We start from the raw sequence: 19924 nt of genomic DNA on the forward strand, positions 1-19924 counted from the left end.
CCTGGGACAAGAAAGTGTGGGGCCCTAGATTAAACGAATCTAAAGGCCATGGAAAAGATATAAGTTCAAGGGAAGATTTGTTTTTTCTCCTACAAAGTATAAAGCAACATAGAATCATAAACTATGCTTCTATAATTCTATGAGAGATGAAGGGTCTCTTGTCTGTGAATAAGTGGTGAGGATGACTGAATCCTTGGGCCCCGTGGAGTTGTGGGTTGAAGGACTTGTCTCTGACCTGAAAGACGGCTTTGTACATTCCTGTGGGTGTTGTGTGTGTTTGATCAGCTGATCTAAGACTGCTTAATAATGCAGTGTCTCTCCTCATTGTCCTCCACTCCAAGGGATGTAGTTGTGGGATTACAGAGAGGGAAAACCCACGTATGATTATACCTGTAGACGTATTTTTTTTAATCTCTGTTCAAATCAGACTTTGTGTCAGCAAGCTTCTCATAGTTAGTTGTGAAACATTTAACCCCTCCATTGCCCTGTCTAACCCACACACTATAATTGTAGTCTGATGGGCTTTTCAAAGGAATGTCTCCCCAGATTGCATTGCTGTACCAGTGCAATTTCCAGAAACTTTCTTAGGGAAGCTTGCGCACCATGACAAGCAAGTGGTTACTGGAAGAGTCTGCTGAAAGTTATGAGCTTACATTCTCATATCTGATCAAATCTCAGTCTCTGAGCCACTATAATAAAATGCACATTAAAATTTTTTTTTTGCCTTCACAAATTATTCTAAGTGTTTTAAAGAAGCCAAATAGGAGGCATATTGTAGGGTTGATAGTACACACAACATACTCAAAAATGAAATTATATTCCCTCATGTTCCTCTTTTTGCACCCTCTATTTTTGTTAGTAGTCCCACCACATGCCACATCACCATCGTAACCCTTCATGCTTCCCTCTTCTCCTGTCCATCACATCCAATCAGATGCCAATCCTCTCCATGTCTGCTTCAACCCCCTTGTAAAAAAGATTAAATGAGATTATATGCTTAGAAAATACTTGGCAAATTCTTTAGCATATTTTAAGAATGCAATAAAGGCTGGGTGTTATTATTATGATGATGATGATTAATTACATTATAAGTATTACCCTGTTTTCTGACCTGTAAGGACAAGAGAATTTGACTTTCCACTTTCACTTTCAGAGAGTGTAGGAAAGTTTCAGGGAGGTAGAAAAGAGTACCAACCAATAACTGTGTCCTTAGAACATAATGAATATCTCAGAGCCTATATTTTGAAATCACCAAGCAAGGCTGCTGATAATAACTACCCTGTCTCATAGGGTTGGTGAAGATAAAGTAAAATATAAATGTAAAACTCCTTTGCAAAATATAAAGTAACATATAAACATATACTGTTATTTCCATCTTCTTTTTTAATTACAAAATGAAAATAAGCAGGCTGGGATACATGATGACCAAGATGAAACTTTATTGATTGTGAAGAGAAGTTTCAGAAGTGCCTATTATTCTGTATAGTATGTAATTTTCATCTCACAGGAGCAATGCTTTGCAGACCCTCTGACAGTGAAGAAGTGGCTCTATACAGCCAATACTTCTGGATTCTGGAATGAAATGGTCACTCTTTACAAAAGGAAAACCCAATTACATTTATATTTTTTATTTCTTCTTTTTCTTGAAGATGGTTAAGATCGCAGTCCTATGTTGAAGGCTGAATCAAGATGAAGAGGCACAGACTTTTTCCTTGATAGTATAAAATGTTTTTTATGTTTTAACTTCTTATTTGGAAATAATTTAAAACTTATAAAAGCATTGCAAAGATAGTACAGTGAACTTCCATATACTCTTCAACCAACTTCCCATAATGTTAACGTGTCACATAATTATGGTATAATTATCAAAACTAAGAAATTTACATTAGCACAATATTATTAACTAACCTACAGACTTTAAGTGGGTTTCACCAGTTTTTCCTCTACTATTCTTTTTGTGTTCCAGGATGTAATTCATGGTCCCACACTTCATTTCATTGCCATGTTTCCTTAGCCACTTCTAATTGGTGACAACTTCTCAGTCTCTCCTTGTCTTTAATGATCTTGACATTTTTGAAGAGTACTGGTCAGGTGTTTTGTAGACTAACCCAATCTGAATTTTTCCAATGTTTTCTCATAATTAGATTGAGGTTATAAATTTTGAGGAAGCATTCCACAGAGGTGATGTGCCCTTCCTCAGGGGGATAAATGGTATCATTTATGTCTTATGTGATGTTGAAGTTATATCTGCTAGGTTTTTCCACTATAAATTTACTATGTTTCTCTTTGGACTAAATAAATATTTGGGAGAGATAATTTTTGGCTCTGCAAATATTGTGTTTCTCCTTAAAATTTTGACCATTAATTTTAGCATTCATCTGTGGATCTTGCCTGCAGCAATGATTACTGTGGCATTCTGATGGAAATTTACTATTTCCCTCATTCTTTCTACATTTACTAGTTCGAATTCTTCTGTAAGGAAAAGTTGTCCCCCTCTTCCCCCAAATAAATTTTATTTGATTTGTCACTAATAACAATCACTCTTCACATGATTTATGATCCAAATATCCTGACTACTTTACAGAGTTATCATGGGAATTGAATAAGATGGAACACATACAGCGTAAGCATTCAATGGATGTGAGTTCCATTCCTTCCACTACCCATTTTCTAATGTCTAGATGAGCCCAATATCTAAGCCATACAGTTAGTACTCAATCCACCATAATCAACAAAATTTTTACCATTAGATAACTTTGTACACATGTGACCACACCAAATAGAATGTAAGGCCCAAAGATGAGCAAACAGATTTCTTTATGGCCACAGAGACTCATAGCACCAGTACACTGTATTATATAGGGACAGTCAGAAATGCTGACTGAATGCATGAATGAATGAATGGGTATTTCATAAATGCCAAGAAAAGAGATATTAATGCTAAGAGCCCTAAATAAGGATCAGTTTAAATGTTATTCCTTTGTTCAAAACATTCTCCCCTATCTCTCTTTTGTGTCATTTGCGTCTAGACAGGTTTAAACTTCAGTGTCAATAGATCTCTATTTCATAGTTCATTCATGTTCCTTTTTAAACCCATCAGGTTTTTCAAATCTTCAAAACATCTCAGAAAATAGCCCTAATTTTAAAACAGGCAAAGGATGGAAATGGACAATTCTAAAACAAGAACCAGAAGTGGCAGTTTAACTTCAAAAGTTGAACCACTGCAAGTTCAAATAAAAATATATTGTTTTTGCCTTATCAAATTAAGATATTTTACATCAGCTGTTCTCAAACTTTAATATGCGTTCAAACCACCAGAGGATCTTGTTAAAAATTAGATCCTGATTCAATGGGGCAAAGAAAGAACCAGAGGGATACTGCATTTCTCATAATCTCTGAGCAATGCCACTGTTGCTGAGCCTGAGGACCATACTTTGACCACTCAAACTGTAAACATAATGATCAGTGCTGGTGAAAACAGCTGTGTGCTGTATATAGCATTCTGATATAAATCAGTACAACCTTTTGGAAAGTACTTTGGCTGTGTAACTTAGAGCAGTGCTTCCAAGTCCTGGCTGTACATTAAAATTTCCTGGCAAACTTTACAAAATATCTATGCCCAGATTCCATTCCAGAACAATTAAATCAAAATCTCTGGGAGTGGGGACTAATAGTATTTTCAATCAAAGGAAAATGAAAATTTTATTGAATAGATAAAATCGTGATTATATAGATAATTAATGAAATATTATGTGTTAAAAATATAATGTAGGAAAATGTTTACAATATAATGCCAATTTTTTCAGCTTTATTAAGGTGCAGTTGACAAATAAAATTATAAGATATTTAAAGTGTATGTTGTGATGATCTTGTAGACATAAACATTGTGAAATAATTCCCCCATCTAGGTAAGCCTGCCATAGGAGATTCTTTCTCCGTGCATTCACAGGTGGCAGGGCACTACCTCCATGAGCTTCAGGGGTGGGAGTGAGCTGCAGCTGCCATCTTGAACCCCAGAGGTGGATGCAGACCACTACTGCTGTCACTGCTGCCACCAAGGATACTGTGAGCAAGTGCAGGTCACTGCTCCCACCTTCCCGGGAGCCTGCACAGGCTGCCACTGCAGAAGGTCCTGTGATCCAGGGCCAACTGCTGGTCTCTGCCGCCACAGACAATTCGCACATGTCCCAGTTGTGGCTGCCTTATCCCTCCCTGGCCTGAGCAAGTAAGTGTGCCCCAATCAGCCACTGATTTTGCCCCCTCTTGCCTGGGTGGGGAACAGATGCCTGAGGGTGGCCCACATTCAGAGATGGGGCCAAAACCAAAGCTGAGCTACAGGGGCTGTGCAACTAAGGAAGAGGAATGCAAGTCTCCCCATGCAGCTGCACAGGCTGCAGATTAAATCCCAGCAATCAGCTTGGTAAACCCTGCATCTGTGGAATGCATGAATCCCACAACTGAGACTGGTCTAGCTTCAGCAGCTGTAGACTTTGGGGGCAAGTACACAAGGGACTTGGGCCAGGTAAGCATCAGAGCTGCCCAACAGGGCCCAGAGCGTGTCCAGAGGCCTACCTAGAGGCATTGGAGGGCCTCCTGGGGAGGCAGGGGTTGGCTGTGTCTCACAACGGGGGCAAACCCACTGACAGCTAAGGCCCTGGGAAAATATTATTATTACTATTTTTTTGTTTTATTTTGTTCCATTGTTTTTTATTTTCTTCTCTTTTAAAAATTTTTTAATATATTTTTTCTATTTTTACTTTACTTTTTTGTTGTTTTTTCTTGTTTTTGTTTTTTCTTTTGTTATCTTTTTTTATCATTTTTGTGTGTTTGTTTTATGTTTTCTTTCTGCTTATTTTAGTTTGCTTTCTGCTTTTGTTTTGTTTTTTGTTAGTTTTGTTTTTATTGTTTGTTTTCATTTGGGGTTCTTTGGTTGGTTGTTCTATTGGTTTTTTTCCTTTGTTTTTTTCTTTGGGTCTCTTTCTTTGTCTTTGTTTGGTTTTGGTTTTACCACTTGTCTTGGGTTTGTCTGTTTTCTTTTCTTTTTGTTATTGTTGTTTGTTTGCTTTTGTTTTTGCTATTTGTCTTGGGTTTTGTTTGTTTGTTTTCTTTTCCTTTTTGTTGTTTTTTTTTCACCATGGCATGAGCTTGTAGGGTCTTGGTTCCCCATCCAGGGCTCAGGCCTGGGCCTCCATGGTAAGAGTGCTGAGTCCAAGATGCTGGACCACCAGAGAATTCCTCCTCGGGGACTATTAATCAGAATGACCTCTCCTGTATGTCTCCATCTCAACAGCAAGACCAGGCTCCACCCAAATGCCTGCAGGTTCCAGTGCTGAATGCCTCATGCTAAACACCTAGGAAGACATGAACACAGCCCCACCCATCAGCAGACAGCCTGCCTAAGGTCATACTAAGCTAACAGACACCCCAAAACACACCACCTGACACGGCCCTACCCATCAGGGGGACAATACTCAGCTCCACCCACCAGAGTACAGGAACCAGTCCCTCCCACCAGGAAGTCTACACAAGCCCCTAGACCAACCTCACCAACCAGGGCACCAGGAGCAGACACCAGAAGCAAGAGTAACTATGACCCTGCAGCCTGCAGAAAGGAGACCTCAGACACAGTAAGTTAGACAAAATGAGATGACAGAGAAATATGTGCAGACAAAGAAGCAAGCTAAAAACCCACAAGATCAAACAAATGAAGAGGAAATAGGCAATATATCTGAAAAAGAATTCAGAGTAATGATAGTAAAGATGATCCAAAATCTCAGAAATAGAATGGAGGCACAGATCGAGAAAATACAAGAAATGTTTAAAAAGGACCTAGAAGAATGAAAGAACAAACAAACAGTGATGAACAACACAATAACTGAAATGAAAAATACACTAGAAGGAATCAGTAGCAGAATAACTGAGGCAAAGGAGTGAATAAGTGAGCTGCAAGATAGAAAGGTGAAATAACTGCCAAGGGGCAGAATAAAGAAAAAGAATGAGAAGAATTGAGGACAGTCTCAGAGACCTCTGGGACAACATTAAATGCACCAACATTCAAATTATAGGGGTCTCAGAAGAAAAAGAAAAAAGGAAAGCGTCTGAAAAAATACTTGAAGAGATTATAGTCAAAAACTTCCGTAACATGGGAAATGAAATAGTCTATCAAGTCCAGGAAGCACAGAGAGCTACACCCAATAAGAAACACACTGAGACACATATTAATCAAACCAACAAAAATTAAATATAAGAAAAAATATTAAAAGCAGCAAGGGAAAAACAACAAATAAAATACCAGGGAATCCCCATAAGGCTATCAGTTGATCTTTCAGCAGAAACTCTGCAGGCCAGAAGGGAGTCCCAGAATATATTTAAAGTGATGAAAGGGAAAAACTTACAACCAAGATTACTCTACCCAGCAAGGATCTCTTTCTGATTTGACAGAGAAATCAAAAGCTTTACAGGCAAGTAGAAGCTAAGAGAATTCAGCACCACCAGACCAGCTTTGCATCAAATGCTAAAAGAACTTCTCTAGGCAGGAAGCACAAGAGAAGAAAAAGACCTACAAGAGCAAACCCAAAACAGTTAAGAAAATGGTAATAGGAACATACATATCGATAATTACCTTAAATGTAAATGGATTAAATGCTCCAACCAAAAGACATAGACTGGCTGAATGGATACAAAAACAAGACCCGTACATATGCTGTCTACAAGACACCCACTTCAGACCTAGGAACACATACAGACTGAAAGTGAGGGGATGGAAAAAGATATTCCATGCAGATGTAAATCAAAAGAGAGCTGGAGTAGTAATTCTATATCAGACAAAATAGACTTTAAAATAAAGACTATTACAAGAGACAAAGAAGGACACTACGTAATGATCAAGGGATCAACCCAAGAAGAAGATATAACAATTGTAAATATTTATGCACCCAACATAGGAACACCTCAATACATAAGGCAAATGCTAACAGCCATAAAAGGAGAAATCGACAGTAACACAATCATAGTAGGGGACTTTAACACCCCACTTTCACCAATGGACAGATCATCCAAAATGAAAATAAATAAGGAAACACAAGCTGTAAATGATACATTAAGCAAGATGGACTTCACTGATATTTATAGGACATTCCATCCAAAAACAGCAGAATACACTTACTTCTCAAGTGCACATGGAACACTCTCCAGGATAGATCACATCTTGGGTCACAAATAAAGCCTTGGTAAATTTAAGAAAATTGAAAACATATCAAGCATCTTTTCCAACCACAATGCTATGAGATTACAAATCAATTACAGGAAAAAAACTGTAAAAACTCAAACACATGTAGAAAAAACAGTATGCTACTAAGTAACCAAGAGATCACTGAAGAAATCAAAGAGGAAATCAAAAAATACCTAGAAACAAGTGACAACGAAAATACAGCAACACAAAACCTATGGGATGCAGCAAACGCAGTTTTAAGAGGGAAGTTTATAGCAATACAATGCTACCTCAATAAACAAGAAAAACCTCAAATAAACAACCTAAACTTAACCTAAAGCAATTAGAGAAAGAAGAGAAAAAAAACTCCAAAGTTAGCAGAGGGAAAGAAATAATAAAGATCAGTGCAGAAATAAATGAAATAGAAATGAAGAAAAGAGCAAAGATCAATGAAACTAAAAGCTGGTTCTTTGAGAAGATTTACAATATTGATAAACCTTTAGCCAAACTAATCAAGAAAAAAAGGGAGAAGACTCAAATCAATAAAATTAGAAATGAAAAAGAAGAGGTTACAACTGACACCATAGAAATACAAAGGATCATTAGAAGACTACTGCAAGCAAACTATATGCCAATAAAATGGACAACCTGGAAGAAATGGACAAATTCTTAGAAATGTTCAACCTTCCAAGACTGAACTAGGAAGAAATAGAAAATATGAACAGACCAATCACAAGTAATGAAATTGAAACTGTGATTTAAAATCTTCCATCAAACAAAAGTCCAGGACCAGATGGCTTCACAGGCAAATTCTATCAAATATTTAGAGAAGAGATAACACCTATCTTTCTCAAACTCTTCCAAAAAACTGCAGAGAGAGGAATACTCCCAAGCTCATTCTACAAGGCCAGCATCACCTTGATACCAAAACCATACAAAGATAGCACAAATAAAGAAAATGACAGGCCAATATCACTGATGAACATAGATGAAAAATCCTCAGCAGAATACTAGCAAATGGAATCCAACAACATTTATCCCAGGGATGCAAGGATTCTTCAATATACACAAGTCAATCAATGTGATAAACCATATTAACAAATTGAAGAATAAAAACCATATGATCATCTCAATAGATGCAGAAAAAGCTTCTGACAAAATTTAACACCAATTTATGATAAAAACTCTCCACAAAGTGCGCCTAGAGGAAACCAACCTCAACATAATAAGGCCATATACGACAAACCCACAGCAAACATCATTCTCAATGGTGAAAAACTGAAAGCATTTCCTCTAAGATCAGGAACAAGACAAGGATGTCCACTTGCAGCACTATTATTCAACATAGTTTTGGAAGTAGCCATGGCAATCAGAGAAGAAAAAGAAATAAAAGGAATACAAATTGGAAAAGAAGAAGTAAAACTGTCACTGTTCGCAGATGACATGACACTATACATAGAAAATCCTAAAGATGCCACCAGAAAACTACTAGAGCAAATCAATGAATTTGGTAAAGTTGCAGGATACAAAATTAATGCACAGAAATCTCTTGCATTCCTATACATTAACAATGAAAGATCAGAAAGAGAAATTAAAGAAACAATCCCATTTACCAATTGCAACAAAAAGAATAAAATATCTAGGAATAAACCTATGTAAAGAAGCAAAACACCTGTATTGAGAAAACTATAAGATACTGATGAAAGAAATCAAAGATGACACAAACATATGGAGAGATATACCATGTTCTTGGATTGGAAGAATCAATATTGTGAAAATGACTATGCTACCCAAAGCAACTGACAGATTCAATGCAATCCCTATCAAATTACCAATGGCATTTTTCACAGAATTAGAACAAAAAGTTTACAATTTGTATGGAAACACAAAAGACCCCAAATAGCCAAAGCAATCTTGAAAAAGAAAAATGGAGCCAGAGGAATCAGGCTCCCTGACTTCAGACTACACTACAAAGCTACAGTAATCAAGACAGTATGGCACTGGCACACAAACAGAAATATAGATCAATGGTACAGGATAGAAATCCCAGAGATAAACCCACATACCTATGGTCACCTAATCTATGACAAAGGAGGCAAGAGTATACAGTGGAGAAAAGACAGCCTCTTCAATAAGTGGTGCTGGGAAAACTGGACAGCTACATGGAAAATAATGAAATTAGAACACTCCCTAACACCATACACAAAAATAAACTCAAATGGATTAAAGGCCTAAATGTAAGACTGGACACTACAAAACTCTTAGAGGAAAACATAGGAAGAACACTCTTTGACGTAAACCACAGCAAGATCTTTTTTGACCCACCTCCTACAGTAATGAAAATAAAAACAAAAATAAACAAATGGGACCTAATGAAACTTAAAAGCTTTTGCACAGCAAAGGAAACCATAAACAAGACGGAAAAAGTCCTTAGGATAAGAGAAAGTATTTGCAAATGAAGCAACTGACAAAGGATTAATCTCCAAAATATACAAACAGCTCATGCGGCTCAATATCAAAAAAACAAACAACCCAATCCAAAAATGGGCAGAAGACCTAAATAGACATTTCTCCAAAGAAGACATACAGATGGCCAAGAAGCACACGGAAAGCTGCTCAACATCACTAATTATTAGAGAAAAGGGAATCAAAACTACAATGAGCTATCACCTCACACCAGTGAGAATGGGCATCATCAGAAAATCTACAAAAAACAAATGCTGGAGAGGGTGTGGAGAAAAGGGAACCCTCTTGCACTGTTGGTGGGAATGTAAATTGATACAGCCACTATGGAGAACAGTATGGAGGTTCCTTAAAAAACTAAAAATAGAATTACCATATGATCCAGCAATCCCACTACTGGGAATGTACCCAGAGAAAACCATAACTCAAAAAGACACATGCACCCCAATGTTCACTGCAGCACTATTTATAAGAGTCAGGACATGGAAGCAACCTAAATGTCCATCAACAGAGGAGTGGATAAAGAAGATGTGGTACATATATACAATGGAATATTACTCAGTCATAAAGAAGAACAAAATTGGGTCATTTGTAGAGATGTGGATGGACCTAGAGACTGTCATATAGAGTGAAGTAAGTCAGAAAGAAAACGCAAATATCGTATATTAATGCATATATGTGGACTCTAGAAAAATGGTATAGATGACCTTATTTGCAAAGCGGAATAGAGCCACAGATGTAGAGAACAAACATATGGACACCAAAGGTGGAAGCGGGTAGTGGGATGAATTGGGAGATTGGGAATGACATACATACACAACGATGTATAAAGTAGATAACTAATGAGAACCTACTGTATAGCACAGGGAACTCTACTCAGTGCTCTGTGGTGACCTAAATGGGAAGGAAATCCAAAAAAGAAGAGATATATGTGTATGTATAGCTGATTCACTTTGCTGTACAGCAGAAACTAACACAATGTTGTAAAGCAACTATACTCCAATAAAAAATTTTAAAAAAAGATTCCCATATCCAGTTAAGTAACACATCCTATCTTTTTCTTTTTCTTTTGTGAGAATATTTAAGTTCTACTCTCTTAGCAAATTTCAGCTATACAATACAGTCTTATCAACTATAGTCATCATTGATGACTATACATTAGATCCTGAGACCATATTCATCTTATAGCTGAAAGTTTGTACCCTTTTACCAGCCTCTCCCTATTTCCCCCACCAGCACCCAGTCCCTGGCAACCACTTTTCTGCTCAATGAATTTTACATTTTTTTTAGATTCCACATATAAGTGATACCATGCAGTATTTGTCTTTCTCTGTCTGACTTAGCATAATGCCCTCAAGGGCCATCCATGTTGTCACAAATGACAGGATTTCCTTCTTTCTCATGGTTTAATAATATTTCATCACACAATAATGCATGTGTGTATATATATAAATAAATTTATGCATATATATACATGTATGTATATATACATCTTCTTTATCCATCCTTCCATTGATGGATAATATCATGTTAAATTTAAAAATAATGCAAACTGTATGTACAGTATGATTTTAATTGATTAATTGATTCAACAGTTTAATTATTTAGTATCTGTATGTACCAGGCAGTATTCTAATAGTTGCTTGGAATAATTTAGTAAGTAATACAAAGATCCCTTTCCTTGAGGAGCTTACATTCTATATATTAGGTATCTGAAACAAAAGTAGATACAGTCAAACATGAGTCAAAGTTAGTTCTGGGCAATCTTTATTTTCATCTTTAAGCATTTTGGTAGTCCCATGTTTCAAACTCATATAAAAATAGATATTTTCCTCAAATCTATTATCCACATGGTATCAAGATGAGTTAACACTCCAAAAGTAATCTTTTCTTGAAAGATTTAAATTAAGCCCTCTTGGAAATTTCAACTTTATCTGTCTCCTTTTTTGACAGCTGCTTTTCTATGGGCTAGAAATTTCCTCCTTTCCCCACTTTGATCTCTAATCCTGAGGTGCATCTTCAACTCCCTCTGCTCGCCAGACAGCATAAACAGATGAAGAGACACTTACTGAACACCTATTATGTGCTAGACATCATCCTAGGTGCTGGAAATACAAGAAAAATAAGATATAATCCCTGTCCTTGAAATTGTCCTATACTTTTCTCTAGGAAATTACCAAGTCCCAGAAGATTCCTTGGGCCTAGGACTCAAGAAAAAATATCCACTCTGCCTAGAAAGGATGACTGGTATGTATTCATGCTGGGCTATGAAAATAACATGTTTCTGTGGAAATCAGGGGCACCCTTCTATAATACTCTCTGGAAGATACTAAAATATTTAAGCTTTAAATTGCCCTAGACTAAGACAGTCAGCATAAAGTAAGAGACCTAGACACAAGGGAGAAAAGTGACCCAAAACCATGAGCAGTCTGGGGTAAAAATATGGTCAGCTGCCCCAAGAAAAGTCAGGTATGTTCTTGATTCTTTCCTAACTTAAGACATGATTTCAAGATTTGAATTGTTGCAAGACTATAAAATTCCATGAAATGAAAATTCTAGAGGTGCTCTATTCTTACCCCCTTCTTTTTTTCTTCCTTTTTTTTGTTTTTGTTTTTGGCTGTGCTGCACAGCATGTGGGATCTTAGTTCCCTAACCACAGATTGAACCCGTGCCCCCAGCATTGGAAGCACAGAGTCTTAACCTCTGGACCAGCAGGGAAATCCCTTACCCCCTTCATTACATAACAAGTAGTTACCTATTTGACGTGGTGAGCAGACATGATATTCCAGGAATGACATCCCTTAAATAAACATTCCCTATAATTGATGTTTTAACCACAAATGGCCATGACAGACAGATGGGATTTGGACTCTGCTTAAACATCTACTATTGAGTCAATACAACTTGCAAACTCACTGTTTTTTTACCCAAGGTGTTTGATCCTTTTGAGCTATGACAGTATAAAAATTACATGAAACATGAAAAACTAAAGTGTGAATTTCAGAGTAAGTTAAGCCATTAGAACATTCCAGTAACTTCTCAAGACTTTGAATAAACTCTGCAGGCTTTGATTTAAAAGTCTCTACCAGTTGGCTCTACTGAACAGAAGGCGTCCTCACTCTCCTTCAAATCCACCATACTGCATTAGTTTTGCAGCAACTGAACTTAGCCTAAGCCTTTTTCACTGCTGTATAGAAACAGAACCTTGTAATGGAGATGGGACAAACCCTTGGGGGTATTCTGACAATTTCTGCAGGCATTTTTTGCTGTCATGATGATTAAAGCTGCTATTGATGTGCAGTGGCAAAGGCCAGTGCTGCTAAATGCTCTGCAATACATGGGCAAGTGCCAAATGAGAAAGATTTGGTTCACATCTTGCATGCCTTTCAAATGCCCCATCAGACTTTCATGGAGTTAAATAAAACAATTTGTTTATCCAAGCCTAGGATCCAACTCTTTTTAAATGTTAATATACACAGAATATTTTAGGCCTGCACCTTCCTTTTAATCATGGAAAGAGTATGCTTTGTTTTTGCTCAAACTTTTCAGAGAGTTGTTAACCGTTGTGGAAAATCAAGTCCCTAAAGACAAGCACCATTCATGGCATTTGAGCCAATGGTCCACAGTGGTACCATCTATATTTATAGCTGCCGCTTGCCAATATTTTACAGTGGAGATTTTAGACACCATTAATGTTAACTGAGATACATGAAGTGCAAAGAGCTTACCACGTTTTATTAATAATTCTATCATTTTACTTTGGGGAATAATGGTTTCTTATTATGTATGTTATAAAAATTACAACTTGAAATTTCTTGAAATTCCCCATTGTTCTTCAATCTAACTTTCTTTTCAACCTTATAGTCCCCATAGATCTGCCACAAAATTTCTCTATTGTCCCTTGATTTACTATTTATTTTCTCAGTAGGTCTCTAATTCCCCGTTGACTATCAAAGTATATGGTCTCTGTGGTCCCTTTGTATATTCAAGACAGAATGTATACCTCAACATGTGGTTTTAAAATAGAATTTGTTTACTCAACTATTCTGTCTCATCTCTGTCCCATGAAACACAAGGAATTATTTAGACATACACTTGTAAATAAGGTACAGCTAATTTGCAAGATCATACTCCCTCATTTTCTCACCTCAGCAGTCTGTAAGTTGTCTTGACATGTTATCCCTACTGCAGTTAAGGTTATTTCCCACTTTCTCTTATCATATATAGACAGCTCTAGTCTGTCATTACTTACCCTAACACTAGTTTTTATTCTAGTGTCTACTGTACCTCTGCTCTTTCATTCTCCTCTACTTCTTATTCAGCATGGCTTTTACTTTTACTTCTAAATTCTTAGTCATTACAAGTAGGTACAAACATCTGACTACCTCATTTTGGCTTCTTGTGTAGTCGTGCTCACGTGTTATATATTGAAATGCACACTGCTTATTATACTTTTCCTTCTCCTTTAAATTGCAGTAAGGATATTATATGTATATTTAATGTAATTTAGTTTTTAAATTATGTTTGCATGTAGGTTACAGAGTGAATTTAATTTCAGGAAAGGAAATATTTATGTAAAAAGAGGACTTCAGGTCTGAGGAGGAGAAAAAATGTACACTATTTGCCACCTCTACCCTCAGACACGTTGTCCCTCCTCTCTGCCCTGTGGTTCTATCTGCTCTTCAAGGCTCATTCAGAGAGCTTTGCAATTAGATTTTCGAAACTGCTTGTGCCTTTGAAGGTCTCTTCTTTGAAATCCTATGACTCTATTTACTATAAGTAGTTGAAATTTAGTCTCCTACTGACTTGAACTACCACTGCTGATCTTAAGTGTGTGTGCATTATTGCCTCCCCAACTGAAATGCAAGCTTCTGGAAAGCAAAATTATTTGCCAGGCTATATCCTCTATCACTGTACTTCGCACAAAGATAGAACTCAGTAAATTCCGGCTGAGTAAATAAACCAACTTCTAAATTTTATATGATAGCATAGTTCTTGGCACACCTCTCTTGTCAGACCAAACTTTAATTAGTTCTGTGTACGTCTGATTCTCCCACAAACTGTTAGAGAGGAAAGGGACCATGATTATTCAGCCTTGTAATCTCAGCATCAGAGCCCACTGCCTAGTTCACAGAAATCACCCAGTGGCTGTTTACAAATGACCAGATGGATGCATTTAATTAAATACATGAGGAGGATTCTGATTAACTATAGATCATGTGGAAGCAATTTAATAGGAATGAATGTAATTAAAAGTCACTGCAGCAGAGAAAATCCTGAAACGGAGGTTCCCAGAGTTTTACCTTCACATTCACATTACCATTTTGTTGTGACTTTCTGTCTCATTTTCAATCCTCTCCCTTGCAGAAACTTTCTCACAAGGTAACTCTTTGAAAGAGATCTGAAAGAAGATAGAGGTTAAGAAAAGATGAGGTCCAGTGGAGCCCTTGCATGGCAGGCGGCACAGGTTTGATCACTGGTCAGAGAACTAAGATCCCACAAGATGCGTGGCACGGCCCAAAAAGAAAAAAAATGAAACCCGTCTCGAGGTTAGAAAGCCTTTATCCTCCTTGAAAACTGGGAGGAACTCTATTTTATAGACTTCTTGTAAGACTAAATTTTGTAGACTTAGAAATAATTCTAAATGTCTAACCAAGTTTATTCTAGTTCACTTTACCACCTGTGCATCACCACAGAATCAGCATGTCCTATATTTTAAATGTATCATTTTATCTTAATAATAAAAGAATTCACATTTATTGTAGAACTTTTGAAAAGACAGATATTTTCAAATATTAAATCATCCATTTTGCTAACAAAAATGATCACTGTTTCTGTGTATTTCTTTCCAGGCTTTTCCCTATGCATCTATGTGTCTACAATTTTACAGAATTAGGATCATATAATGGAAATATATGGGGCTTTTTTCCAGTTTTTAAATTACAGTAATGGTTAAAAAAAAAAGAAGCCTATAACAGGGGTATTTTCAATGTCAGGACTCCTCTTAAAAATTATTGAAGACCCCAAAGGACTTTGTGGGTTAAAATTAGAATTTTTTGATATTTATTTATTAACTATTTTGGAATAACAATAACAAACCAATTACATGCTAACATAAACAAAAAAATTTATATGAAAAGTCACTACATTTCTCAAAACAAAATTTTAGAAAGAAATAATGAAATTGTTTTTACATATTTGTAAATCTCTTTAATGTCTGACTTCATAGAAGATAGGGAGATTCTCCTATCTATTTCTGCATTCCCACTGTTATATCATCCATCATGTAGCCTCTGGAAAACTCCACCATGCACTTGTGAGAGAAGAGAACGAGAGGGAAAAGGGCAGATAACATCTTAGAACTATTATCTTTGAAAGTTTTGAATTCAGGATGCCCAAAATGATCCTGGGACCCCTGGGTATCTCCAGACCATACTCTGAGAATGTGTAGTCCTGTGGACTGGATGTGGATGAGAAAATGTTAATAGGCCTCTCCCTTCAGCACAGATTCTGCTCCATGTACTCCAGGAACTCCACATTGGCCATACTATTCCTGGAAGACCCTAGAATGCCAGCTTTGGCTCAGTCACATCACAGTCTTGGGGCATGATAATTTGCACATGGACCACTGCACCTCTGGCCTCTCCACCACGACGGCACAGTGAATGACCAGAGTAGAGTCTCACCTAGGCAAGGGCTTATGACTGGAAGGACAAAAAAAAGTCATATATTATTTTTTACAATAAAAATTAAAATAAAGTATTCTCATTTTGAAAAATATTAACAATTCTTCAGCTAGAAATTTTTAAAAATTAAATAAATTAGAAAAAGGCAAGTCACAGGGACTTCCCTGGTGGCGGAGTGGTTAAGAATCCACCTGCCAATGCAGGGGATACGGGCTCAAGCCCTGGTCTGGGAAGATTCCACAATCTGTGGAGCAACTAAGCCCGTGTGCCACAACTACTGAGCCCACATGCCACAATTACTGAAGCCCGCATGCCTAGAGCCCATGTTCCACAACAAGAGAAGCTACTTCAATGAGAAGCACACACACCACAACGAAGAGTAGCCCCCGCTCACTGCAACTAGAGAAAGCCTGTGCACAGTGATGAAGACCCAACACAGCCAAAAATAAATAAATAAATTTATTTTTTAAAAAAAAGAAAAAGGCAAGCCACAAACACTGGTAGTGTCTAGTCAACATCACCTACTGAAGCAGCTCTTCCCAGTGAATCTTCAAAATTACAAACAATTTGTAAGGCCATCTCTAATGGGAAAGATGCAGGAGGTTGTGGCTAAGCAACTCCATGTATTCCAGGTCTAGTGACAAATCCACCATTTTGTTAGCTATATGTGCCAGACTAACTTAGTCTTTTGCCAGCTAACCTTATGTTCACAAAGAATTATGTGATTATGATTTAGCTTTTGATATAGGTCTTTCTATGGAGCAATAGTAAAGTGATCATGAATAGTCTGACCAGAGAGAGCTCTGCTGCTTGTTATAAATTAATAAAATAGTTTGGTTTTGACTGTTTTTAATATTACCATTGTGTCAAGAAGCTTATACAGAACAGGCCAAGAAAGGTATCTGACAGTCATAAGCCCTTCTGGTAGCTTCAAAATGCCTGCCAGACCCACTTCCCCTTCTAAAATTTCCTTAGTCATGCTTCATAACTTTCACCATACCTCCATGGACACAACTTATTGGACTAGGGATGGGTACTTTTTCTGGCCAACTGTCTATGAGTTGCCCTGACTCAAAAGTCCTGCCCAGTTCAGAGTTCCTATATGTAATGGTGACTAGTTAAATCAGTCATGTCCTCTGTCTTAGGAAATTTAGAGACTTAGGAAGAGGCAGTTAGTAAACCTAGTTAGCTGGATCATGAAAAGCAGCAGAGAACAGCTATGTTTCTGTAAGATGTCACAGCTACCAGAAGAGAAAGCTGCAGTGCCTGCTGAGTTGTGAAGCTGCTGGATACCAGAGCAATTACAAGGTATTGGATGACATTCCATCTCCATGAGGCCTGAAAATACATCTGTTCCCATTTCGCTTTCATTAAGTAAGAAGCACATTTTGTTCTTACAACTTATAACAGTGTAAGTCCCATTACATCATAAGCTGAATGAGAAAGTGGAAAGTCAATTTAGCCAAAGTCATCCTGCATTGCTGCAGTGAAAAGTACTTAAGGTTTAGAGCAGGCTTCAAAAGCCAAAATGCCTACCCAGGCAAGGCAGGTAACATACATGAGTGAAGACAGACAGATGTAAGGGAAGTAAGGAGGGATGCTTTCCCTGTTAAAGGGAACAATTGCACCTTAACATTGGTTATAGTTACCATTCAGAATGACAGTATGAGAGAACTTAAGCTTTAAATGGCATAATGCATGTTCAATGCTTACTATATGTCCAGCACATTGCAAGACCTCATTAATATTCATTATTATTGTCTTATATCATTTACAATCATCATTAACAGCTACATATCTATAAGAATCATCTGGAGAAATGAAACTGCTTGGCAAATTTACATTTTCTAATTCCTTAATATATATTTATCTCACAAAAATTTTTTGATCATACTCTTTAAAATGCTTCTCCAGTTTTACTGGTCTCTTAAATGGAAACCCTAAAATTTAAGGTATGCTGACTCTACTGATTTACTTTCTGTTGATTCATTTCTTTGGTTTTTGGAGGAAAGATAGTCCACTGTTTCTTGGTTTTTCTAGCCTATATTTTCCCTGGTAATTACCTCCATAGACACACTTCAGACATTGCCTATCAGGCAGAAATGTGAATTGAAAATAATGTGATTTTTTTCCAAGTTGGTTTAGGCCTTTAATCAGAGACTGCCAGTTCTGCCCAGCTCTTCCAAAACAAATCAGTAAGTTTTCTTGCCTTTGAAGGATTGGTACAAATGGCGAAATTTAGCTAAGAAACGAGTAAGGAGATACTATCTAAAAAAGCAGCATGGTGACACAACATACACACTTACAGAGCACTTACACCATAACTTACAATTCCAGGGTTTAGGTAGAAGATTGTCTTTTTGTTTTGTTTTGTTTTAATGTACAAGATCCCATAACCAAAATGAGAGTAATTGAGTCAAATGCGTCTAAGCTTCCTTCTGTTTTAACAACTACTATGAATTAATATTGTGAAATAATATTATGAATTAATATATAACATATTCAAAGCACTTCAAAGCTCAAAGTAAATAATGCTGATTAATATAATCCATTCAGATTCAGTTTCCTACTTAAGGACAGTGTGATATAGGGTAAACAGCATGTATGTAAACAGCTTATACAACTCAGTATCAAAAAAACAAACAACTCAGTTAAAAAATAGGCAGAAGACCTGAATAGATATTTTCCCAAAGAAGACATACAAATGGCTCACAGGCACATGAAAAGATGCTCAACATCTCTAATTATCAGAGAAATGCAAATCAAAACTACAATGAGATATCACCTCATAGCTGTCAGAATGGCTATCATCAAAAAGCCTACAAATAACAAATGTTGGAGAGGATCTGGAAAAACGGTAACCCTTGTATACTTTTGGTGGGAATATAAATTAGTACAACCACTATGTAAAACAGTATGGAGGTTCCTCAAAAAACTAAAACAGCACTATCATATGATTCAGCAATTCCACTACTGTGTATATATCTGGAAACAAATGAAAACACTAATTTGAAAAGATATATGCACCCCAATATTCATAGAGGTACTATTTACAGTAGCCAAGATATGGAAGCAACCAAAGTACCCAACAACAAATGAATGGATAAAGAAGATATAATATATATATACAGTGGAATGTTACTGAGCCATGAAAAAGAATAAAATTCTGCCATTTGCAGCAATGCGGCTGGACCTAGAGACTATTATGCTTAGCGAAATAAGTCAGACAGAGAAAGACAAATACTGTAGGATATCACTTATATGCGGAATCTCAAAAGTAATACAAATAAATTATATGCAAAACAGAAACAGTTTCACAGACAGAGAAGACAAGCTAGTGGTTACCAAAGGGGAAAGGGAAGGACAGGAGCAAATTAGGAGTATGGTATTAAGAGATATGAACTACTATGTATAAAATAGATAAGCAGCAAGGATATATTGTACAGAACAAAGAATTTATAACCATTATCTTGTAATAACTTTTAATGGAGTATAATCTATAAAAATACTGAATAACAATACTGAACACTTGAAACTAATATAATATTGTAAATCAAATATACAA

At 36.7% G+C, this 19924-nt stretch overlaps 1 protein-coding gene across 1 annotated transcript in view; it reads left to right on the forward strand.

Moving 5' to 3' along the window:
- Positions 1-4444: 4444 nt before the first annotated feature.
- AMBN (ameloblastin) overlaps positions 4445-19924 on the forward strand; it is a gene marked incomplete at both ends in the record, with an annotated part of 39053 nt that continues 23573 nt past the window's right edge. The window contains one exon of the mRNA XM_079919824.1: positions 4445-4522. Within this exon, the coding sequence (XP_079775950.1) occupies positions 4445-4522 (78 nt within the window). The remainder of the gene's footprint in view (positions 4523-19924) is intronic.

The sequence above is a fragment of the Stenella coeruleoalba genome (assembly GCF_951394435.1).
Source record: "Stenella coeruleoalba genome assembly, chromosome: 4".
NCBI lineage: Eukaryota > Metazoa > Chordata > Mammalia > Artiodactyla > Delphinidae > Stenella > Stenella coeruleoalba.